The 25,931-nt window shown below is 35.8% G+C and overlaps 2 protein-coding genes across 4 annotated transcripts; one reads left to right on the top strand and one right to left on the bottom strand.

Annotated features, from left to right (window-relative positions):
• The first annotated feature begins 13,995 nt into the window (after positions 1-13,995).
• LOC110915286 (AP-3 complex subunit sigma) lies at positions 13,996-16,013 on the top strand. The gene is made up of 7 exons (XM_022159962.2): positions 13,996-14,158; positions 14,274-14,316; positions 14,979-15,040; positions 15,309-15,405; positions 15,509-15,579; positions 15,671-15,762; positions 15,832-16,013. Exons 1-7 carry the CDS (start codon positions 14,090-14,092, stop codon positions 15,893-15,895), a joined length of 498 nt encoding a protein of 165 aa, XP_022015654.1. The 5' UTR covers positions 13,996-14,089; the 3' UTR covers positions 15,896-16,013.
• LOC110915287 lies at positions 15,934-17,041 on the bottom strand. 3 transcript variants are annotated; one of them, XM_022159964.2, is made up of 3 exons: positions 16,983-17,041; positions 16,240-16,479; positions 15,934-16,150 (listed from the first exon to the last, which is right to left on the bottom strand). In XM_022159964.2, the coding sequence occupies exons 2-3, from the start codon at positions 16,453-16,455 to the stop codon at positions 16,082-16,084; spliced, it is 285 nt and encodes a 94-aa protein (XP_022015656.1). In that variant the 5' UTR covers positions 16,456-16,479; positions 16,983-17,041; the 3' UTR covers positions 15,934-16,081. The 3 variants fall into 3 exon arrangements, with proteins under 3 accessions (XP_022015656.1, XP_022015655.1, XP_035840982.1); XM_022159963.2 differs by having other exon boundaries at positions 16,979-17,034; XM_035985089.1 differs by lacking the exon at positions 16,983-17,041 and having other exon boundaries at positions 16,240-16,935.
• Between the last annotated feature and the right edge of the window lie 8,890 nt (positions 17,042-25,931).

Here is a 25,931-nt window from a genome sequence, read left to right as displayed (position 1 = left end):
CCGATTCCGTACCAACCACCGCCTCAAGGGGAACAGAGTCCACTCGATAACTATAGGGAGATGTTTGAGGCCCTCACTGGTTATCAATACCAGCCAAACCCGCCAGTTGATCCCAACGAGCGATATCAGCGGTAGAGGTATGGTATGTTTTGTGTTGTTGTTGTTGTATACTTTGGTTCTTTATTTTTTTGTCGTTTTTATTTAATTTATGCCTAGTTAAATGAACGTTGTGGGTGTGTTCCCTATATAACCCTCACGAGACCTACTCGTCCTCCCAAGCTATTGGGGGGTTTAAAAGGGCTTGTTGCATACGCTAAATGCAACCGTGATTCCTACGAAAGTGAGTCAGGTTTGTTGTTGTTGTAAATTATTTTCCACATAAATCGAAGTGAAATAATGCATGGCTTGGTAACGTGTTTCATAAAAAGGGTAGAACTAGGTAACTAACAAATTTTGATAGTTGTGAGAAGCATACTTCTACACAAGGATTAGAATTTGTAGGTACAACATGTTCGCGGGACAACCGTTTTTATGAAGAGACGAAGGAGATATGAGTATCAAGCGAAAAAAAAAATCAGGTGCATGTGTTTCCTTTTACTTTGATTCTTAGTTAGGAATAAGTGGATTGTATTTTGTATTGTATTTTCCGGGGTGAAATGTTGGGAAGGTTAGTCGTATCACATCCCTTGTGCATTTTTAAAACTCTAGTTCCTACACATTGAGGACAATGTTTACCTCAAGTGTGGGGATGGGGGAGTAGTAAAAATTTTCGATTTTGACCCGTTCATTTAAACACTACACATTGAGGACAATGTTTACCTCAAGTGTGGGGATGGGGGAAAATTTCAAAAATTTTTCAAAAATTTCTTGTTTCAAAAACGATCTTAAAAGCACAAGTAACCAAGTCAACGAGGGATGGCATAACCCATTTGGTCTTTTGTCATGGTCAAGTTCAAATTAATAGCATGACGGGTATTTAGCGGGTGGTTATTTGGGAATAATCCGCCTAAGAAACTAGTACATCATGCATATCACATATCATACCCTTGTACGTGAGGTTTGAGCCACTTGTATATCATAGATTTGCATTTACATGTTTCTTTGTTTGAGTGGACCATTAGTCGCGTATTGTAGAACTTGCAACTTTTGATACGTTCGAGACCATAGACCGAATACAAACACGAGAATGATTAAGGCATTAGGCAAACCTTTTCCTTTTCACACCATTTTTATATCCTTACCCAAAAATTATCCCCTAGTAGCCAACTTTGAGCCTAAACCTTTCGTTTGACAACCCATTTAGCCCATAACCATAAGCCTTTTCTTTTTAAACCCGTGTGATGAAAATTCAATTATAGGAGTTTAAGTTGTATAGTTGTGATTTATATATATATATATGTATATATATATATATATATAAATCAGAAAATGTCGTGAAAAAGAATGAAAAATCATTGAGAAAAATCCAAAAATATGTCTTTCTAGTTATTGAATAAAAGGCGAAAATCATTGCCTTGGAGTGATGTTTATAGTTTACTTGAGTTTAGAATAGTTGCGTTGTAATAAAAATCGAATTTTCATCACCTTAGCCACTTTAAAATATCTTATTCCCTACCCTTAGCCTAGCCCCGTTACAACCCTTCAAAGACCTTTTGACTTGTGCTTAGTATTCGTGATCGGTGGTGGAGAATGATTGAGTTGCAAGCCTATGTGGGTACGTGTTCTAACCGGTTTTGAGTGATTAATTGATTGAAGTGCTAATACATTATACACATTAGCCAAATTATAAGCCGAGTGGAGAGAACATTGTGAGGGATATGCATGACTTGTTAGTTTTACGGGCGGGTTAATCTTGGATAACCATTATTATATGTGATTATTCACTTTACCGGTAAATATGTGGAAATTGTAAAGAATGTGGACTTTTGTATGACAATAGACCTTAACCTTTGTCTCGGGAATGGGGAGTGTATTCGTTGTTCGACCCACGTGAAAGTGAAAAACAGATTTACTTGAGGGCAAGCAAAAGACAAGTGTGGGGATGTGATACGTGGTTGAAAACCGGTTCTCGTTATTGTGTAACTTTATGTTTTTATGTGGGTTTTAATCTTGAATGGCCTACGTTTAAGTAGACTTGTGCTTGTGCAGGTTTAATGAAGTTTAAGGAGCTTTTCGGGAGCTTTAAGGGACACCAGAGCGATAAACGGACCACCGGGAAGCCTTACGGATCAAACGGGAGCGAAGAAATGAAAAATCAGGGATGAGCTTTGGAGAGCCCGTCGCCGACGGGTCCCAGGCCGTCGGCGACGCCCCTTTAAAATACCCGTCGGCCAGATTTGTTCGTATCCAGGAAGTTAAGGCGTCGGACGGAGACATAAAATCCAAAGCCCGTCGCCAACGGGTTGAGGGCCGTCGGCGACGGCTTGTCAATTCCTGAAACGCGATTTTGCTGATTTGGGGGTTAAGTTCGAGTTTTATTGGTTCTCTTGCATTGATTTCGTGTGTTACATTTGATTTTGAGTTTTGAACTTTATCTTGGAGCCTAATTTCATTGGCCAATCATCTACCATTCCATCATCTAACATCAACAACCCGAATCAAGAGAATATCATCATCATATCAATCTTGATTCCAAACCCTAACCTTCAATCTATTCATCCATCTATTCATCATCATCCATCACAAGACCTTCACCATCCACCAATTTTCCATATTTCAAGCTTCAAGATGATCTTCACCAAGCTCCAAACATCCGGTGATCAAGCTTTTTCAACCATGAGCGGCTAATCATCTCTGTTTCACCCCGGCGTAGGTAGTTGTTAGTTATAGGGTTTCGAATTGTTCTTGTTTCAACTTAGTGACAATTTGTTTTTGATTTTTGTAACTTTTGACCATAGTGTTACATTTGTTGCGAGTTCGTAAATTGTCGAACGATGTTAAAAGTTATGACTTTGCGAAATGGTGATATGTAATTGTGCATTGTCGTGGTTAGGATTTACTTGTGTTGCTTAGAAAGTGTATTCTTGTCCGTTCTTCGGGACGTTGATAGTTATTAGCACTGAAGTCACGGTACACTAAATCCGTTAATCGAATGCATTTGAGTTGAATCTAAAACTTGTAGAAATCCTAGGTTAGCAATTACCAAAACCGGGTGTGATTCCTTTTTATTATTATTGTTCTAGTAACCAATTTTCTCGTAAGCGTTAATCATTAGTTATTAACCTATTTAATCAATTCACTTAGTTTAACTTCACTTCTCTCAATTAAACAAAAACATAAAATATTCTAGCAAGCTTCATAACACGTGACAATTATTTTAATTCAATCAAATCCACACACAAACCACATACTCTTCGTGGTTCGACCCCTTGCTACCACTAACACATAGTTAAAGGTAAATTGGGCTTATAAATATTATCTTTGACTGGAGCGCGACACTCCGATCAATAACTTATGTTTTTGACTTTTATTTAATGCTTGTTTGACTCGTCATTTCGCCTGCTAAACATGATGATTAGAGGGTATAACCATAGGAGATTAATACCCTCATTATTTTGATCACGTTGCAAAGTTCAATTTAAACTTTGACTTAACTGAATTGGTTGGAACCGAAAGTTAAAATAAAAGTCAAACTGCTTGACTTTCGGCTAATAACTAGCTAATAAACTGAAATAGACTAAGGTATGGACTTACCTACATTTGAAGAGAACTTATAACCCCAGAAGGAAGTTCCTAACGGTAGAAAGGAGCTCCACAAGAAGTTTAGGAGTAAGAAATGAGTGGGGTGAAGAAATTATGGACTTATGGTGGGTATTTATAGTATTCAAAGGTTCATGTGAGCAAGACAAGTGTCCTATGAAGCTCTAATGGAAGGATTGGTGTTTTAACATGTGGCATAACAAGATTAAGGGTGGCAAAATGGAAGATGGGTGACATGGTAAAGGTGGCAACATGGAAGATGGGTGACATGGTTTGTGTGTGTTAGGGTTTTGATTGATTGTAATTCGTGAGATTGATAATCAATAAAAACCCAGTTTGATTGTGAATTGCTGATTTCTGTTTCTACTCATTCTGTGATATTCTGATCAAGAGGATTCCGCACTCTTGATTAGATTGACAATTCTGTGAAGATCCATACGATTCAAGGGGACCTACAATTGGTATCAGAGCATTAGGCTCTTAAAGGCTCGGTTCAGAATTGTTGGCTGCTGAAAAAGGAAGTTTTTCAAAATTTTTGAAACCTGAAAAATTAGGGTTTCGAAATTTTTTGGCTGGTTTGATGAAAATTTTTGAAATTTTGGCTGTTTTTGATCTTCTGCTTTGTTTGATTGCTGTTTTGCAGGATTTCTGGAAAGACTTTGTTGATTCGGGAAAAGTTTTCGGCTGATAGACTTAAAGATTCGAAGACTGTTCTTCGTGTTTTTCCATCAGTTCTTCATATTTTTCGAAAATTTTGAGCTGATCAGGTTGTTTGATTTTGCAGATTTGTGTTGGAGAGGAGATAGAATCTTCAGAATTATGAACAGATTAAGTTTCCAAAGTTACTGGGCCAGCGAATTTGACTATAGGCGATTTTAACAAATTCGCAGACTGATCAGCGAATTTGAGACTTGATATCTCGGTGACTGGCGAAGTTAAATCCAAAGGCGACTTTGGTAACCGTGTAATTATCCACAGCGAAATTACTACGGTTTTCGGCGAATTTACCAGTCGTCGTAATCGCGAAATTGACCAGCGAACTTGACAGCAAAATTAACCTTTCAGCGAACTTTGACCAGCGAAATTGAACAAGTAACAGACCAGCGAATTTAAATTGACTTACCAGCGAATTTATTAGAGGAATTAGAAAGGTGGAAGATTTTTTGGCAAGCGTAACTAAAAATTCACGTTTTCGAAAATAGAAAGTGAACCGTAACTCATCTGAAGAAACCGTCTGCACCGTTGAATTCCTTGCATTTTTAGGACAAAAAAAAATCCCGAATTCGGTTTTCGACATTATATGTCATTGGATTCGTCTTTTCAAGACGATTCTAACGGTGTAATTTGGTAACCACTGTTTTCGGAGAATTTTTGTACGGTTTTATCAGTCTGTTACGTTAAAATGTCGAACATGTCTAGTTTGAATGAGCTTTTGAGAATGGAGCATGAGGTTGGCACTACCAACAAACCACCTAAGATGATGAAGGTGGAAAATTATTTGACATGGAAGGATCGTTTTCAATCCTTTATTGAATATCAGGACACACGCATGTGGATATGCATTGAAGATGGGTACACAAACCCAACACACGACTTCGAGGGTAGACCACGTAGAACTGCCTATGTGAACATGCAAGAGGCTGATAAAAAGATGTATGGGGCTGAAAAGAGAGCCTTGGCTGCTATAAAGATGTCCTTACCTGATAGCATCAAGCATACCTTCAAGAAGTACATAAATTCAAAGGATATATGGGATGCATTAGAGAAAAGATACGTGGGAAATGCAGATGTCAAGAAGAACAAGGTTGATCTACTGAAGAAGCAGTTTGCTGTTTTCAAGTACATGAAACATGAGTCACTTGAGGACACTCGTTACTACCATCTGATGTCAGAAATGGAAAATTATGAGATCGATTGCTATTCTAACGTAGAGAAGAATGACAAGCTGCTCGATGCCTTACCTACCAAGTGGGATATCTACACTCTCATGATCAAGGGAGAAGCAGATTATGAGACAAAGGAGTTGGAAGAAGTAGCTGGAAAGCTGAGAGCTTATGAGCTCAGTATGAAGAAGAAAGACACTGGATATGATCAGGTTCAAGATCCAGCGATTTACAATGGGCTTACATCTTCTTCATCTCACAACGCTTCTAACGACTCTGCTACTGCGTTTCTATCTTGTGAGAATGAGCAGGTCACAGTGAATGAGGATGGTGATGTTTGTTTTGTAGCTGCTTCAGGAGGATCAACAGGAGCCAAGAAAACATCAGCTTCTAAGCAGAGTAGTAGTGCTAAGTCGATGCCTATGAGTGTGAAGTCTGATGAAGAACATCTTGCTCTACTTGCCTCATTCGTTGCTTCTTATGAGAACTATATCTAGGGGAAGATATCTGATCCTGCTACTTTAGATGAAGATTATGATCAGATTGACCCTGATGATCTTGAAGAGATGGATTTGCAATGGCAAATGGCCATGATTTCTCGACGAGTGAAGATATTCATGAATAGAACAGGAAGGAAGTTTGTAGGGAGGACTGTTGGTTTCGACAAGACCAAAGTGAGGTGCTTTAACTGTCAAAGTTATGGGCATTTTGCTAGGGAATGTCAAAAACAAAAGCAAGAGAGTTCGAGTCAGAGTTCAAACAAAAGGAATGCATCAAACAACTCTAGCTCAAAGGATTTGATCTCTACAACAAGAGAAGGTTCATATGATTGGAGTATTCATCTAGAAGATAATGAAAATGCCACTCAGGCATTCATGGCTGAGATAGTGCCAGTTGAAGATGTTGAAGCTACTGTGGGAGATGCTGAAGTGAAAATGGATGCTGAGGTGAAAATAGAGAGTAAAGCTGAAGAAGGGAAGCGTGATCAGACAAAAGATGCTGAAGAGGAAAAGAAAAAGTCTGACAATGAAAGGGAAGCTGAAGAAAAGGATGCTAAGTATAAAAGAATGGAAGCTCAACTTGCAGCTCTAATGGTCAACCTTGACAAACAAACAGGAGAGGTAAAGTCTAATTCTGTGTGTTTAAAATGTCGTGAATTACAGGGTGAGGTTGACAGGTTGTCCACACAAAACCAAAGTTTGGTAAGCGAGATGTCTAACATTAAAGAATCAAACTTTTTTGCTAAAAGAAATGAATCTACATACTTGAAGAAGATAAAAGGTTATGAAAGTGAAATTGAAGCTTTAACCTGCAAACTAAATGAAAAACTTCAAGTCATAGACTTAGCTCATGACATGATGGCTGAAAAAACAAAAGAGGTTTCTGAAAAATGCAAAGAGTTGTCAGAGGCACAACTCAAAATTGTTGAACTTGAAAAGAAATTAGGTCAATTCAGAGATTCGTCTTTTGTAATGAAACACATGATGGGTGGGTTAAAGAAGAGTAATGACAAGACCAGTGTGGGCTTCCAGGGCTTTAATGAAGTCCCACCTCCTCTTAGTCATGACTATTCATTCCTGCCTGATGAAGATGAGCTAGCAGACTTTATGTCAACTGCACCAAGTAGTTTCGCATCAAGTCAAAGTGAGGGGTCTGAGAGTGATGATGCTAAGAAGAACAATAACAGGGAACCTTTGAAAAAGAAACATTCACCTCCTAAGAGTAAAAATCAAATTTTTGTTAAAAAGATTAATTTTATTCAAGGTAGTGATATGCAAAACGAAACAACTATTATTGAAAATGAATCGAATGTAGAGTTTGCTAAAAATAAAAACAAAGAAATATCTGAATCCAAGCAAACTGAACCAAATTCTTCCAAGGCATCATCATTATCTGATGAGGGATCTACCTCAAAGACTCCAGCTAAGAAGTCTTTGAAAAGGAGATCGTGCTTCAGGTGTCACACCAAAGGACATGTAGCTAGCTGCTGTCCTAACAAAAAGAGTGAAGCACAAATTAGTGAAAAACAGAGAGGGGGATCACCAGAGAAGAAAGGTGATAGTGAGGAGAAAGGCTCAAATTCTCCAAAGAAATCTACTCCTAAGCAAACAGAGAATGTTGCTGTTGGTGTAGATAAGGCTGAAAAAGGAACTCCACAAGTTCCTCGTTTTCAAAGAAATCAACCAAGATTTCAGCCTAAATCTCCACCAGGCAGATATGAGAGACCTAGAAGCAGTTTACCAAGAATGAACAATTATAATTCTAATAATTTCAGAAGTCAAGGTCAATATCAAAATCGATACCAAACTAATGGTGGTCGAACTTTTTAGAACAATGGCTTTAGAAATTATAACAATCAAGCTTCTTGGAATCAAAACTCAAGGTTTCAAAATCAAAATTTTCAAAGGTCAAATAGTCCAAACACTTATAGGAACCCTCAGGACCATAGACCTAGTGGAATTCAATATCAAATTCCATCAACAGGTCTGAGATCCAAGACTCCAGTTAGGAGTAATGGATATTGGATGGATGTTCCAGTAGTTGGTGAATTTGGACGACCCAAGACCATTAAGGCTTGGGTCCCCCAATCTAACTAATTTCTTAGTTGGTGTGTGCAGGAGCTGCTAAGGAGGATTATCAACTTATGGTATGTTGATAGTGGCTGCTCTAGGCACATGACGGGGGATGCGAGATTGTTGCTGAGTTTGAAAATTATGATGATGGACATGTGATTATTAATTGATTTAAAATGAAGTTCAGAGTGCTGAAAAGAGACAAATTGTACTTCATAGAGTCGACACACAAGATAACCTGGCAGATCTTTATACTAAAGCATTTGACAGGGCTCGCTTTGAACATTTAGTCGAACTCAACGGGATGCGGAATCCTGAATAACTGTTTTTTCATAAGAATTTTGTAAATAGTTTACTGCTTTTCTTAAAAAATCAAAAATACAAAAACATTAAAAAATTCAAAAACATAAAAAAATACAAAATCAAAAATGAGTTATCACTGTGTGAAAAAGAAGAAACGATAATACCTCGGCAAGTTAGACTGTCACACTGAAAATGAATTAAATTGCTTAAATGTGATAGCAGCTTCATCATACGATGTACCAGTAGGCAAAAAGCATGAAATAATCAACTTACCAATGTGATATAAACCTAAACGATCTGAATATGAGTGGGGAACACATCGGTGGTGTATGGTTTAATGACCTTAATTCTTGCGTTGATAGATTGCCAAAATCTGAGGTTTTGGGTCTTTCTACTGTTATTTCATCTGGGGATATTCAGGGTTGTCCTTCTGCTGCATCCAGATACATGCTGACCTAGGCACAACCAGGATATCTTAAAAGAGCTAAAAATGCCAAAACCCATAAATGAAGAAGCTCTCATAGGGAGTCATTCAAATGTGAAAAATGCATAAATCGTACCAAAAAATGGTATTTGTCTTAGCCCTCGTTAGATATTTTGGTCTCTTTGCTGTACGGAAGTACTGACCTGATCACCAATTATCTAAACGTTGAAAAACAAAATGGATGAATTCAGTATACTCACCTACTATGATGAATCTTTGTGCATACCTTGATCGCGGGGGTATATCCTGAAGTGGGACACACTAATATTTCAGTATAATAAATTTACCTTAACGTATCATACGGTAATGGAACTTGAAATGTTCATGCATTTTGTTTAAGTGGACAAACATACTGGTAATCGTCTTGGACGCTTTTCACGAAAAAAATAAATAAAGAATTATCTAAATAGTGTGAAAACAGTTTGATTATGCTGATATGATCTTCTTACCAGTGATTCTCACAAAAATAGAGTGTTTATTGTTTTGTTATTTACTTGCTTTCAAAAAAAATAAAAATCCAAAAATAGTGTCTTTTTCTGTTAAAATTCTTAATGTACGAAAAACTGTTATTCTTGGAGGAATTGTTACTGATAGGGGGAGATGGTGTTAGAAAGTGAGTTCAAAATTTTAAATCATGCAGGTTCTTGTGTGTTGAACAAAAAGTTTTGCGTGTTGGTGATAAGTTGAAAATGCTTAATCTGTGATACAGTTTAACTATCTCTTGAATAATAATAATTTATTTAACTTTGTTGAAAAATTCTTATGGTTTCTCGAGATGTTTGTTTTATAGTATACAGATTGAAGCAGTTTGTTGCTGAGAAGTTGCTGTGAAGATGAGAGTTTGATTGGATGCATGGTAGAACTTCCTTTCTATATTGCAGACAAGATTGAAGAGTTTGAAGATTGCTTTGCAAATGCTGAACTGGAGTTTACTCGAATTCTAACGTTTTGTAGATTTGGTGATTGGATGCATCAGCTTAGGGGGAGTCTGTTGCTGACAGAAGCTATTGAAGCTGAAGCTATCCAACGACCAAAGACAGTGCAAGACTACATGAAGATTGCAAGAAGACTGAAGACAAAGTTATTTTATGAAGCTATTGTCAAGGGGGAGTTTGTTGGTGCATATTTGTGACAATAGCTTAGATTTGGTCTTTGGATATCTTGTAATTAGTTAAACGATAAACAGTTAGCGGGTTTAGCTTTGTAATAGTTAAATTATAGAGTTTGGGCTAACCAAAACCCAGATTGGGTCATGGGGGACGAATTGGGCTTTGCCCATGTAGGAAACCCTAGCCCAAGTAGCAAACCTTGTGTTATATAAACAGGGTTATGCTTTAGGATTTAGGTTAATCAGCCAAAACAGTGTTTGTGAGGAATTTCCTGAGAGTTTAGAGCTTGGACGAAATTTGTGTGTGTTAGGGTTTTGATTGATTGTAATTCGTGAGATTAATAATCAATAAAAACCCAGTTTGATTGTGAATTGCTTATTTCTGTTTATACTCATTCTGTGATATTCTGATCAAGAGGATTCCGCACTCTTGATTGGATTGACAATTCTGTGAAGATCCATACGATTCAAGAGGACCTACAGGGATGTTACACCTTTAGTGGGACAATCGTCGTCTAAAAGGTCGAAAACTAGTTCCTCTACTAATCGCTCGGATGCTCGTACCGAGTATGAGATAAACTTAAGTGACGACAATGTTGAAGTGGAACGCCCACTTGGTAGAGAAATAAAAAAAGGGTGCACAAATCATATACTTCGGGTAGAGAACACACCCTCGGTTAGTCGACCTAAATGAACAAATAGTAATGTTCAATAGCATCCAACAAGAAAGAAACACCCACAAAGAAAAGATTCTCGAACTTTCCGAACGAAAAGTAAAGTTGAAAAACGAGAAGGACTTGGCGAACGAAAAGCGAGCGGGTATGAAATTCATCGCTACGAAAACCGATCACCTTGGTCCCGAAGAAAAAGAAATGCATGAGAATGCGAAGCATGAAATCATAGCAGAATATTGTATTTAGTTTAGTTTAGTTTTTCTTTTATTTTTATTAGTTTCCTTTTTTTTTTTGTTCGGTTTTTTTATTTGCTTATTTTTTTATTATGTAATGGTTTTTTAATTAATATTAAGACAAAATTACATAAATCAACCTTTATGTTATACCTAAACTGCACTTCATATCTTTCACTATGAAATCAACAAAACCCAACCTTTATGTTCATGTTTTAAAACATTTTATAACCTTTACAACTAACGTCGGCCAAAAACTCAGTTAAGTTACCTCACATGCTTTGCATGTGAGAGTACTATGTTCTTTTATAAGATAAGGTTGATTTGTGCAAAATGTTATATATATATATATATATATATATATATAGGATTAGGATCAAGAGTGAACAACTTCTTGAGAATGAACTGAGTGAACTAATCTTGGCCCTTGATCATTTTTTAAATGAAAAGGGTAATATTGACATTACCCAAGTATGTTTAATTAAAATCCCTTAATTTTCTCATCTCTTAACTCTCTTTCTCTCTCTCTCATTTTTAATTATTTCTCCATTATTTCTTTATCCATAGATTTTGTTTTAATTTTAACTTGAATAATATTTTTTTTATTATCTGTATATATAAATTTCATAATACATTGTTTTTAACTTTTTATAATTTTCAATAAACATTAAAAAATTTCTCTGAGATTGAAATTGTAATTATTTTTGGGCATTAATTTTTTTTTTTAATATGTGATGAAGTTATTTATTTTTGCATACATGTGATATGTTTCATTTTCATTAATTTCATAATTTTTATATGATTCTACTCGTGTGCATGCCTAATATACTATATGTTGTTAATATACACATATGTAACCATTTCTGAATATAATACACAGATGTATAAAAGACTGTACACATGTGTATAAACTAATAGGTGCGTATCTTGTATAAATTGATAGTTAGCGATACTGTACACATGTGTATAAACTAACAGCTGTGTATATTGTATAAACTGATACTAGCGAGACTGTACACATATGTATACACTAACAACTATGTATCTTGTATATATGAAAACTAGCGAGATTTTAGGGATTTTCATTATATTGTTTAATAAATGCAATTTACAAAAGACACAAATACCCTTCTGTCATTTATTTTAAAGGGGAGTTACAACATTATAATTACAATCTTGCCATTGTTTAAAAATCTCTAGATGATGTAATCCAATGGTTCAGATTAGTTCACACAGTTCACTCTCATCCTAGTGTTCACTCTAGAACCCTACCATATATATATATATATATATATATATATATATATAATATAGTAAACTATTTTTTTGCAAAAACATTATTATTTGTTAATAATTATATATTTATATATATATAAACATATATAGAAAATAGTTTTAAATTTATTTTACAAAAATTCTCATTTTAATATTTTTATAAAGTAAATAATAATGACAAGATAAATTAATTTTTATATAAAGTATAAATAAAACACATTTTTTTTAAAATAAAGTTATTGTAATATCCGAGATATTTTTATAATTATAACGGATGTTTTAAACTACTCAAACTAAAAGATATTTTTTATGTATATGTAAGTATGTGTTTATAAAAAAAAAATATTAGACAAATTTATATCGATAACAGAAACTAATAAATTAATTTGGCGTTTAAAAAAATATTTAATAAACTTCAGTAAACAAATTCTAAATATATAATATGTAAATAATACAATGCAATTGGAAATAATAGAATGTTTTAAACTGCATATATATTTTTAATATCGAATTTGTATTATTTACATATTATATGTTTAGAATTTGTTTACTGAAGTTTCTTAAAGATTTCTGTTATCGATATAAATTTGTCTAATATTTTGTTTTTATAAACACATACTTACATATACATAAAAATACCTTTTAGTTTGAGTAGTTTAAAACATCCTTTATAATTATAAAAATATTCCGGATATTACAATAACTTTATTTTAAAATAATTTGTGTTTTATTTATCCTTTATATAAAAATAATTTATCTTGTCATTATTATTTACTTTATAAAAATATTAAAATCCATTTTTTTAAAATAAATTTAAAACTAATTTTTTATATATATAAGTATATAATTATTAACAAATAATAATGTTTTTGCAAAAAAAAAAAAAATATTTTACTATATATAATAACATTTTTTTTTTTGCAAAAAATCAACCTTTATGTTATAAATAATCTTTTTGCAAATATCAACCTTTATGTAATCAAAGACCATAGTACCCTCACATGCAAAGCATGTGAGGTAAATTAACTGAGTTTTCGGACGACGTTAGTTGTAAAGGTTATAGAATGTTACAAAACATGAACATAAATGTTGGGTTTTGCCGATTTAATTGTAAAAGGTATGAAGTGTAGTTTAGGTATAACATAAATGTTGAGTTATGCATTTAGTGTAATATTAATGTTTCTTTAAATTTAATAAATTTTATATAATTTTCAAATATAAAATAATAATAAAAAGCGTGTGTCACGTGTCGCATAACATCACCCTTTCACGGCCCGTCACACCACTTTTCCGACGTATGCCCACCACATGTCGCATGACACCCACTTTTGACGCCTCCAACGTCTAAGGGTGGACGGTATGGTTTGCGGGGACTCATTCGGTGAGTAGAGTCACCGATCGGTGACCACACCGTCGTGATGAAGACCATCGGTGAGTGGTGTTTCGGTGAGCCAAATCGGGGTATCGTCACCGATTCGATTGATGTGAAAGGTGTGCCATTTTCGACCGTTGCATATATTTTTTTGACCGTTGCTTATTTTCTAGAAAACAAAAAAATACATAACTCAAATACCCTAAAGTAATTGAACCATACCTAGTGATTGAGTGTAAAATGGGAAGTAGAATAGGGAGTTGACATGACATAATATTATTGGGTAGAGAATCACTCAATCACCCTAGAGTGATTAACCGTACCCCAAGAATTAAGGTGGGCTGGTTACAGCCCAATGGCCCTTTGTGTCAAAATTCACAGATCGGATTACCTGTCATATATTTTACAATGAAATTTGGATGCATTCTCCAGAAACTTTCATTTTGGGAAGAAGAAGCTCACTCACTCACTGAGTTTGAAGAATCATGATTCTCGCTATGATAGTGATCAACAACCAAGGCAAGCCTCGTCTCGCAAAATTCTACAATTATACGGTACCAATTTCCATCTCATCACTTGCTTCTGTCAAACCTAATTGTGGTGTTTGTTTACATGAAAGATTCGATTCGATTCGATTCAATTTGATATTTGTGTTTGTTGGAAGCTTAGCCTGTGGAGCAGCAACAGCATATAATTCGCAGCATCTATTCAGGTTTTTCTCCACTTCTTTTTCAATTCGGCATAAATTTAGGTTTACAGTCGGAACTTTTTTCATCTTTAAATTAAATGAATACAGAATAGAAATTTAGTTAATCAACTAGTATAATTTGTTAAAAGCCATCGCCTCTTGCACCTAGGCCCATTTTTAGGCGAGGCGAGGCAGTTGCGCCTTAAGTCGAGGAAATTGCGCTTTAATTCTCCAGGTGATGGTTCAGGTGCACATTCTGACGAGATTCCTAGATTCCGGAGAGTTTCATGCCAAATTTTCTAAATTCCGGCAAGATTCTTTTGATTAACTACTTTTCTACACTAATAAACTAATATTTTAGAATTTTTGGTACTAAATTAATGATATAAAGTGTTATATAATAGATTTTGTTTATTTTATTTAAAGAATAGTATTCTTTTTCTAATACATAATATATTTTTAATTTTTTTTCATTATGCGCTTTATTTTTCTCAAGCCCTTGCTTTTTTGCGCTTTGCGCCTAGGCCCCAGGCGAGGCCTATGCGCCTTGAGTGCGCCTAGCGCCTTTATTATATCTATTGGTAGGATAGTTTCTACTCATTGAGGCAAATACAAACTCAATGATTCTGTTTTGAAGGAAAGTATTTCTCTTTAATAAACTTTGTTTCTTCTTGTTCTTCTTCCAGTCTTATGCTTGCAGCCTGAAAATGTAACCAATTTCATTGAAGGGGCCTCTTTTTTGGGTCCGGTAATTCCTTTATTTCTCACTCATGGTGATATATTTAAATCATATACTTCAATATAACATGAAAAGAATCTAGTTTTGCACTGAGTAAAAGAAACCTTTATCTCCAAAACTCGTTTAAATACGAAAACACAAATAAGATTGATTCCCACATTATTAGATACGTGAATGACAATCTTGTACAGGAACGTGATCTTAATTTAAGCTAGTTTATTATCGTAAATTGTTCTTGCATTCGTCAACTGTCAAAGGACCGTTTGTGTTCTTTCAGGATACACGGCTCGTGTACAAGCTCTTTGCAACCTTGTACTTTGTCTTTGTATTTGACAGCTCTGAAAACGAGTTGGCCATGTTTGATCTTATACAAGGTATACACACACATCAATTTCAATTATTATTATTATTTTTTTACCTTTCTAAAATTCTTTAACCCTGATGGCAAATTTTCATCAATTGAGTTTGATTATTCAGTCTATGTGGAAACTTTGGAAAAATGCTTCAACAATGTATGTGAACTCGATATAGTTCTCAATTATAGCAAGGTAGCTTTCACTTGTTAATAATCAATTGTGTACTGGCCTATTAATAAAAATGCTTATTATTATTATTATTTAATTTTTTTTTTTTTTACAGATGCATACCATCTTAGATGAAATGATTCTTGGAGGTCAAGTTGTGGAAACTAATTCTGAAAAAGTTATGCAAGCTGTTGAAGAAATTTCAAAGTAATATTTTTATCAGTTTAAAGTTTTTTATACAAACTATCGACGAACAAAATATTATACTATGTGCAGGTTGGAAAAGGTGACAACTGCTACGAAACTCATCTCCAAATCCGCATCTCTACTGTGGGGATAAACAAAATCATTTACCAAGTATTTTTGTAAACCAAACAGTTGAAAATTACCCAATAACATTTATTTTGACGAACGAAAGTGTAACTATAATTGTCTTTACCAAATACCAGTTTTGATCATCAACCATTTGACAGAAAAGTAACCGAAATACAAAATGAACGATAAAACATACCCAAATGATTAGTTCTTAGTTCTTCGCCTGAGGGTTTTGCGCTTCTAGTCCTGCAGATTTTTCTTCTTGGAATATTTCAGTCATCTGTCAAATTGAAACCAATGATGAGTTTGTAACAAATGATCATTTATTTAGTAAAAAAAACACGCAAACGCGCACGTGTAGGCACATACCTTGTGCCAAGTTGCCTTGAAGCATGTCTTGTGTTCATCAAAAGAGGCATGAATAAAAGACTTCATGTTTTCCTTTGCATTGTCCACAAAACCAGCTTCATCAGATCTCTTCCTTGTACAGTATTTGGTATCAACCGAAGATATCATTGTCGGGTCAGGGGTGTTTTCGGAATTCTCCTCTTGTGGACTCGCTGTTTTCTCCAACTTTGGCCACATTTTTATCACTTATATAACTCTTATCTTGAAAAAAAAGGTTTCATGGAAGATAAAGCTCACAACTTGGTAATAAAATCGAAATATCTCATGATTTATAGAGATTTATGATATATAAAAATTAAACAAGTAACATGGTGTCAATCATATCGGGTTGGCTAACAGGCGGCTACAGTGTATGTAGGGATGACAAGTCAACAATCGTGGCCAAGTATTCAAAAACTGTGTTGATTTAGGGACGACAGTTAACAATCGCGACCAGTTATCCAAAAACTGTGTTGATTTAGGTTAAAAAAGAATTTGCATATAGGCTCATTACGGTCAAGCTCAGTTTTTTTAGACGGCTCATTCCAACCGGAACCCATTCTGGTTAGAGCTCGTTTTAACACAAACCAAATTGATAATTTTTATAGAGGCTTTATCTAAAAGTTATGTGCTTCATAATTCATATGAATGATTGCTGATAACATGATGTGTGTATGCATGGATGTAAAATAATGAATGAAAGCAAAAAACAGTAAATTACCTACTTTGACTTAGACGTGGAAGGAGTAAGATGAACGGATGAGATGAGAAGGTCCATACCCATGTTTTTATATAGCGCTTTGAAGGCTGCTTTTTCCCCAAGATAACTTGGCAAGGAAGTCATTATTATAAGAAAACTTGGCAAGGAAGTCATGATCTAGAGTATATAGGGTCGCTAGATAAAAAAATTGAGTTCTTTTAGTAAAAACAACTAACTACTATATTAATTAATAAGTAAATGATATGATAATTGTTTTAGAGATAACTGCATTGCTCTAGCGGCCGTAATGTTATAAAACTAGCAAGATGTTAAACAAGGAATACAAGAAAGCTATCAGTATTTTGATTTTACATCTTCACTTTACCTTGGGCATATTTCTTGAAAGTATACCAAAACATAACCGAAACTAACAAACAATATTTTTTTGTATATGTCAAACTACCAAGATTAATTGGCAATTTAACACTTGACATAATTATAAAATAGGTAAGTTTGGTCTATACCTTTTTAAACTCTATGCACTCACTTTAACAATTCCAAAGAAGGTGAGAGGAGGATCATATAAGGATCGGGATCAGCATTACTTGGACATCTTCTGCACTTGTGGTTAGCTTCATATAAGGATCGGGATCAACATTGCTTGGACATCTTGCTAAAAAGAAGGTGACAGGAGAATTCTTAACAACTATTTTCTTTTTCAATCTTTCTCTTTCAAGCAGGTCCACATGTGCTTCTTCACATGTATTGTCACTGTCAGTTGATGATTCGTATCCGGTTCTTCTGACTCTGGCACATCTTCTTGTTGTGATGCTTCATGTTTGTCTGCAACTATTAGCATGTCATTCTTCATCAACCCCTGTTTCTTAATTTAAATCAAGTTCTGCAAAGTTCTTATAAATTTATCATCAAACATTTCTATGCAACAGAGGAAAGTACCACATGAACACTTAGTACATCCAAGTCCTTATACTCAAATTTCACAATTCAAATTTCTTTCAACTTCTGATGATCAGTCAAATCATCAAGAATGGTTAATATTTTTTTAATTTGAAAAACAAATAAACACTCCATTTTTGGATTTTTGGTTTTATGTAAAACAAGACACTATTTTTTGGATTTTTTAATTTTCTATTTTTTATATGAGAATACAAACAGAAACGCAAAAAAATAAAGAAATTAACTCAACAGTTACAATATACAATTTTAATTGCAATGGGATCAAAATTGTTCTCAGGCAGACCAAGGAACATTTTTCAGTGAGAACTTATTCAGACTGGTCTAAATGATTGCCAATATGTTTGTCCACTTAAACTTTAACGCTCAACTTTCAATTTTTCAACTTTGTGATATGCTTAACATAATATTATACTATAGTACCTGTGTGCCCCATTCCATGACATACCCCCGTGATCAAGACAAGCACAACGATTCATCGTAGCAGGTGAGTATACTGGGATTATCCTTTTGATTTTCAACGTTAGACTATTGGTGAACATGTCAATACTTCCGTAAAGCAAAGTGACCAATATTATGTCCAATGAGGGTTAGGCAAATACCATTTTGGTGCGAATTTTGCTTTTTAAGCACACGGAATTCTCTTATTTTTGAGATTTCTTCCATATGGTTTTGGCCTCTTTGGCTCTTTTAAGATATCCTGACTGTGCCTTGGTCTGCATATAATCTAGATGCAACCAAAGAAAAACCAAGATATCCCCGGATGACTTAACAGTATAAATGTGACAACTGTCACTTTTCCGTACATTCCGTACACTAATTAAACAGTAATTTGTGTTTTAAGAACTGTGCATGGTATAGGTTACAAGACGAATGAAATTCTGATTACTGTTATATACACACACAATGGCATTTCATGTTGCAAGACTTTTATCATTACTACGTGCAACACAATACAATTCTATTAATGCTCAAAACAGAGTTGTCACAGCTATCAGACAAACTAGAAATACTGACGGGAGTTCAGTACTTAGACAGACATGATGTGGAGACACAAAATAAGCCCCAGGACCAAGTGTTACACTAGTATAGTGTGTAGGAAAATAGGGGTTACAAAACTGCCTTCCTAGTTATGACGTAGGTACCAGAAAGTGCCAGAAACACACTAAAAGTGAAGAATTCTGCAGAAATAACCAAAATTCAGCTATTTTCAGCATGTAAACTCCAAAATATAAAGCAGAATTATGGTTTAATGGTCCAGAATACTTTCCTAAGTGTCGGGAATCGAAACTGTCACAAAAGACAACATAAAGCACACTAAACGACGATATTTAGCAATTTAACGAACCGGTAACCAACCGAACAACCGGACATTACCCAAAATACCACTTCGCTAGAAGCATCGTTTTAGTATAACAAAGCTAGTTATGGTCACCAACCACCATATTATATCCTAAAACACTATAACACACTTAAATCCCTAAACTTAATACTTGGGATCTAACAAGATTTAACTAACTAATACTTGAAATATCACACTTTACCCCCCCCCCCTAATCCAAGGCCGGTTAGACAAGGGCCCCACAACTTGATATTTGTAGATTTTATTTGATTTCCTATGATATCTTTCTTAGATTTTATAAAGATTCTTGTCTAGGAATATGCTAGCACAAGATACCATATGCTTGGAAACTTTTATAAAAACCATTAAACCATAACCCTTAACATTCTAACATCCATCAAGTTCACAAACTCCTCCCTCTTCTCCCTCAAGGCTACGGCCCAACACCCCCTCACCACCATCAATTTTCTAATCCATTCCAAGACTATCCAAGGGTGATCTAAGGTGTCTCGGGCCTATCTAAGAAGGTTGCAAGCAACGAAACTTGAAGGACCTCTCTCTAGTGCTTTTATCCACCTAGCTTATCCTCTTCATCAACTTGTGTTCTTCCCTAGCCTTGTGCTAGTAGTAAGACTCTTGTGATCTCATTTTTACTTCATATTATGTTGGTTAAAAGATGATGAACATTGTTAATCTTGATGAACACTAAAGAACATAATCATGAAACTTTAACATAAGCTTAAAACCATATGAATACTTGTTGATTAGTGTTGATTTGCTTCTTGATGATTGATGATTTGTGTTAGTGATGTTAGACATCATATGAAATCTACTAGATTGTGATTAAACACATGATCTAGTAAGTTAAGGTGGTGATCTTGTGAAAGACCAAGATCATCATGCTTTATGTTTCATGAAGTTGAAAAATGAAAATGATTTCGTAAATGATGAGGTATGTAATATGTTACTAGACATAAACTTGGGTGATTTCAAAACTAGTTTTCTCAAGAAACTAAGTTAAATCACAAGATTTATATAAACATTGTTTTTAAAGAAACTAACCATGCTTCTAGTGGTGAAACAAGTATAAGAATACATTGTTTACAAGAAAAGTTCAAAGGAATGATTTTTGGAAAAATCATCTAGTAAGTTGTAAAAGACTAAACTTTACAAGAACGAGATTTATAAACAAAAAAACCACTTTTTAAAGGGTAACTAAACCTACTAAACACACTAACTAAACTGAGGATACCCTTATCTGTTGAAGTTGCTACTGGTAAACCTCTTATGCTCGATTCTGTTATTCGTGCTTGTCAGTTAAACCTTGATAACCATCTTTTTCCCATTGACCTCACGCCGATGCAACTTGGGAGTTTCGATATTATCGTGGGGATGGATTGGTTGACCAAACATCATGCAGAGGTAGTTTGTTTCGATAAGATTGTTCGTATTCCTCTTCTGTCTGGCGATGTTCTGGAAGTTCGTGGTGAGAAGCCATCTGGTGGTTTGAAGCTTATGTCGTGTACGAAGGCCCAAAGATGTTTGCGAAAGGGATATGTTGCTTTCCTGGCACATGTCACCGAGGAGAAAGGCAAGAGCAAGAGTATTCAGGATATTCTGATTGTTCGGGATTATCCAGAGGTGTTTCCCGATGACCTGCCTGGTTTACCTCCAGTTCGTCAAGTCGAGTTTCATATTGACCTTGTACCCAATGCCAACCCGATTGCGAAAGCACCTTATCATCTTGCACCGTCGGAAATGCAAGAGTTATCAAAACAGCTTCAAGAGTTGTCTGATAAAGGATTCATCCGTCCGAGCTTTTCACCTTGGGGAGCTCCTGTCCTCTTTGTGAAAAAGAAAGATGGATCTTTTCGAATGTGTATCGACTATCGTGAGCTTAATAAGCTTACCATCAAGAATCGATATCCCCTACCTAGAATTGATGATCTCTTCGACCAGCTGCAAGGTGCTTCATGCTTTTCCAAGATCGACCTGCGTTCTGGGTATCATCAACTTCGTATTTTTGAAGAAGATATTCCCAAAACTGCTTTCCGTACAAGATATGGGCATTACGAGTTCACTGTCATGCCTTTCGGTTTGACAAATGCTCCAGCTATCTTCATGGACTTAATGAATAGGGTTTGTAAACCTTATTTAGATAAGTTCATCATTGTGTTCATCGACGATATTCTCATTTATTCAAAGTCTCGAGCTGATCACGAACAACACCTTCGTTTGAGTTTGGAACTCCTAAAGAAGGAACAACTTTTTGCTAAATTCTCCAAGTGTGAATTCTGGCTTAAAGAAGTTCAGTTCTTGGGTCATATTATCAATGAGCAGGGTATTCATGTAGATCCATCCAAGATTGCTGCAATTAAGGATTGGAATACACCAACGACACCTACAGAAGTTCGTTCTTTTCTTGGTCTTGCTGGTTATTATCATCGATTCATTTCCAATTTCTCGAAGATCGCGGTTCCACTCACTGCTTTGACTCAGAAAAATAAGCCTTTTGAGTGGGGACCTAAGCAAGAAGAAGCATTCCAAATGCTGAAATGGAAGCTCTGTGATGCTCCTGTTTTATCTCTGCCTGAGGGAAACGATGATTTTGTTGTCTATTGTGACGCGTCGAATCTAGGACTTGGTTGCGTTCTTATGCAACGTGGTAAAGTCATAGCTTATGCGTCTAGACAATTGAAAGTTCACGAGAAGAACTATACGACTCATGATCTTGAGTTAGGAGCTGTGGTTTTTGCGCTTAAAATCTGGAGACACTACCTCTATGGAACGAAGTGTGTGGTTTTCACAGACCACAAAAGTCTCCAGCATATTCTCAATCAGAAGGAACTGAACATGAGGCAACGACGTTGGGTTGAACTCTTAAATGATTATGATTGCGATATCCGCTACCACCCTGGCAAGGCGAATGTCGTAGCCGATGCGCTTAGTCGAAAGGAACGAGTCAAGCTTCATTCTGTTCAAACTCTATCTGATTTTCAATCTCGTGTTCTTCAAACTCAACGATCTTGTGTGATCAAAGACTTATTGAAGTATGAGCTACCGCTTCAACTTGAGCTTAAACTCGAAAGGAAAGACGATGGTTTACTCTATTTTGAGAATCGTTTGTGGATCCCGAATCAGGACGATCTTCGCACCTTAGTAATGGACGAATCTCACAAGTCTCGATATTCTATCCATCCTGGTGCTGATAAAATGTACAAGGATCTTCGTACCCAGTATTGGTGGCCTGGTATGAAGAAGGATGTTGCCTTGTATGTATCAAAATGCCTAACTTGTCTCAAAGTTAAGGCGGAACATCAACGACCTTCTGGTCTGCTTGTACAACCAGAGATACCGGTTTGGAAATGGGAGAACATTGCAATGGATTTCATCACCAAGTTACCGCGTACGTCTAAAGGTCACGATGCTATTTGGGTCGTAGTTGATCGTTTGACAAAATCTGCTCACTTCTTACCAATCCGTGAGGATTTCTCTGCTGAGAAGCTTGTCAAGATCTATGTAGACGAGATTGTATCACGACATGGTGTTCCCTTGGATATCATTTCGGATCGTGATGCTCGATTTTCATCTCATTTTTGGAAGACCATGCAATCTGCTTTGGGAACCCAACTGAATCTGAGCACTGCTTATCATCCCCAAACAAATGGTCAATCTGAGAGGACGATTCAAACTTTGGAGGATATGTTTAGAGCATGCGTGATAGACTTTGGTGGTAATTGGGATTCTCATTTACCATTGATCGAGTTCTCATACAATAATAGTTATCATGCTAGCATTAAGATGGCACCATTCGAAGCTCTCTACGGTCGAAAATGTCGTTCACCTGTCTGTTGGGATGAGACCGGTGAAGCTCAGCTTACTGGACCTGAGATCATTCTGGAAGCAACAGACAAAATCAAGAAAATTCACGTTAATCTTGTGACAGCTAGAAGCCGTCAAAAGAGTTATGCGGATTTGAAACGCAAGCCCGTAGAATTTCAAATCGGAGACCGTGTCCTACTCAAGGTGTCACCTTGGAAGGGAGTGGTGAGATTTGGAAAGAAAGGAAAACTTGCACCACGATATGTTGGACCATTTAAGATTGTTGAAATAATTGGAAAGGTTTCCTATCGACTAGAGCTACCTCCAGAGCTTGGAAATGTTCATCCGACTTTTCACGTGTCCAATTTGCGAAAGTGTTTAGCTGATACTGATCTTCACGTCCCTCTTGACGAGATTCAAATCGATGAAACGATGCACTTTGTCGAGAAACCGGTGGAGATAGTGGACCGTACATACAAACAGTTGAAAGGCAAACAGATTCATTTGGTCAAGGTTCGCTGGGAATCCAAACGTGGCCCCGAGTTTACTTGGGAACATAAGGACCAGATGAAGGAGAAATATCCGCATTTGTTTTCACAAGATTCCTCTAAATAAAATTTCGGGACGAAATTTCCTAAAGTAGGGGAGACTGTGACAACTGTGATCTGTAATCATTGTATAATGTAAAACAATGCCAGTTATCAATAAAACGATATGCTTTGGTGTTATTATATGTGCAATTGTGTTTATTAATTTTACAATTTGATTCGATACCGATTTCAAGCTTTAAATCACTTTCTGGAAGGTTATACGCAAACTGGTGCTTAAACACAATCAGTTTAACGCGACATACACTCCGGAACTGTGAAGTAAGCCAAACATACCCTAAATATCCCTCACATAACTTAGAAATAAGTTTCGAAGGATTCGGTATGGCGAAAACATGTTTATTTGAACTAAAGAACTAATTACGACAAAACTGCGAAACGAACGTTAGTGACCGCCCGGATAATATTTAAATCCCACAAATATTTTGTTATGATTAAAATCTTATTTTAATCAGGTTCGTGTTGAAAAATAAATTAAAACGCTTAAAAACGTTATTTTTCATGTTTAAGCGCGTACCGCGTGTTTCTACGCGACACAGTGCTTTTACTGCGAAACGCGGACAACGCAGCCAGTCTTGGCAACTGAAATTTATTTCAATAATATTTTGGCGAGTTTATTTTTATAGAATAATAAAAATAAATTGGAACGCCATAAATCGGGATTTAAACGCTAGATAAAATACCCGGTACATAATTAAACACTTTAACGGAACGGTGTTTAACCAGACAACCGGACACTACCCGGGACACTAAAATTTTGCCACACACATTGTTTTTCCTTTTCTGAGCTAGTTAGGGTCCCCGATGTTAGGATCGGAGGCTGACATGATTGTGCTCGTTTGTATAATTTTGACAGAACAATGAATATAAAGTGAGATTAAGTGCAGCAGAAATGAAAACAAACTTTGTGAACACAATCAAAAGAGAAAATAGTTTAGTAAACAGATGCATCTCATTAAGTTGAACGATTGAAATACAAAGCAAATGATTACAAGCATGCTTATAGAACTAAGCTCCCCCTCAGCCTGATACCCCAAAGTTGGTTGCACAAGATGAAAGGATTGGACTGAAGAAGAAGAATCCACTCAGTCAATCAAATGTAACAGTACAGGGTACTGTTCCATTTATAGGCAAACCAAACCACTGAAGCATCTCAGCTGACGTCACCATGATAGTGACATCTAACAAACTAATAACCTATAAACACTGTTCTAAACAAACTACTGATGTGTAACATCTGATTGTAAGTACAATATAAAACAAGAGATAACAACTGCTTCACATTCCACTGTTGTAGCCTGAGCACTGATGTTGAGCTTCAGTGCATTCTTCAAAGGTGATCAGTCTTTGAATGGGCAGTGCTTGTGTCTTCAGCAGTACTTAGGAAATAACAGTAGATAGAGCAACAGTGTTTGTCTTCAGCAGTCTTTAGAATCTCATCAGTGTTTGGTTCATCAGTTGTTATAGTGAGCAGTACTTAAGATCCATCAGCTGTTAGATAACCACTGTCAAGGGGAAAACCAAGTGTAAACAGCTGTTTATTATGAGTCCACTGTTGTAATCCAGTTTTGGCTTTTCATTATCTGTTCCTCTGGTAGGGTTCAATCCCAACAATCTCCCCCTGGAACAGATAATGCCAAAACCCTTCATTATTTTGGACCTTTATTCCTCATCAGAAGTTCCTTAGCTTGTTCTTTAAATTCTTCTTCAAAATTCTTGGCACTTATGTCATCTTCATCCCTTCACAATGTAAGTTCAAGGAGATCCTGCAAATCTTCAACACTAAGGCCTAGTGCTTCTTTCCTTGATATATACTTCATTTCGCCATTGGATCTGACCAAGGTCAATACGTGGGTCTTTTGATTAGACATCCACTTTAGTACTTTTAATCATAATGGGTTTCTTAGGAGAGATTTATTTGTTGATGAGTTTGGAGATGTTGGCCTTGTGAAAACTTGCAGACTTTCAGACATTCTTTGGAAGGCCATCTCAATGACATTGTTTGCTGCAGCTATGTCTTCTGCAGTCTGTCTTTTGATCAGCTCTTGCCTCTCAATGTCTGTCATGCCTGTCGAGGTGTTTTCTGAAGTATCTTCTTTTAGACCCATTTTCATGATGGTATCATTGAAGTACTCAGCTTCCCTTTTCTTTACCTCTTCTTCAGACAGTTGTTTTCCTTCTTCTTGGTTTGACACAAGAATTGGATTATCTGCTGATTTGAATAGTT

This window comes from Helianthus annuus, chromosome 16 (assembly GCF_002127325.2).
Source record: "Helianthus annuus cultivar XRQ/B chromosome 16, HanXRQr2.0-SUNRISE, whole genome shotgun sequence".
NCBI lineage: Eukaryota > Viridiplantae > Streptophyta > Magnoliopsida > Asterales > Asteraceae > Helianthus > Helianthus annuus.
Note: the sequence above shows the minus strand (reverse complement) of the source record. Positions and strands in the feature narration are given on the sequence as shown.

Bases quoted from the DNA above. Each gene is read 5' to 3' on its own strand.
- LOC110915287 (XM_022159964.2), bottom strand. From the start codon at position 16,455: ATGTGGCCAAAGTTGGAGAAAACAGCGAGTCCACAAGAGGAGAATTCC. The intron at 16,151-16,239 runs GTATGTGCCTAC...TCAATTTGACAG, and splicing joins TCAAGGCAACTTGGCACAAG to ATGACTGAAATATTCCAAGA.
- LOC110915286 (XM_022159962.2), top strand. From the start codon at position 14,090: ATGATTCTCGCTATGATAGTGATCAACAACCAAGGCAAGCCTCGTCTC. The intron at 14,159-14,273 runs GTACCAATTTCC...TTGGAAGCTTAG, and splicing joins CAAAATTCTACAATTATACG to CCTGTGGAGCAGCAACAGCA. The intron at 15,041-15,308 runs GTAATTCCTTTA...GTGTTCTTTCAG, and splicing joins GGGCCTCTTTTTTGGGTCCG to GATACACGGCTCGTGTACAA.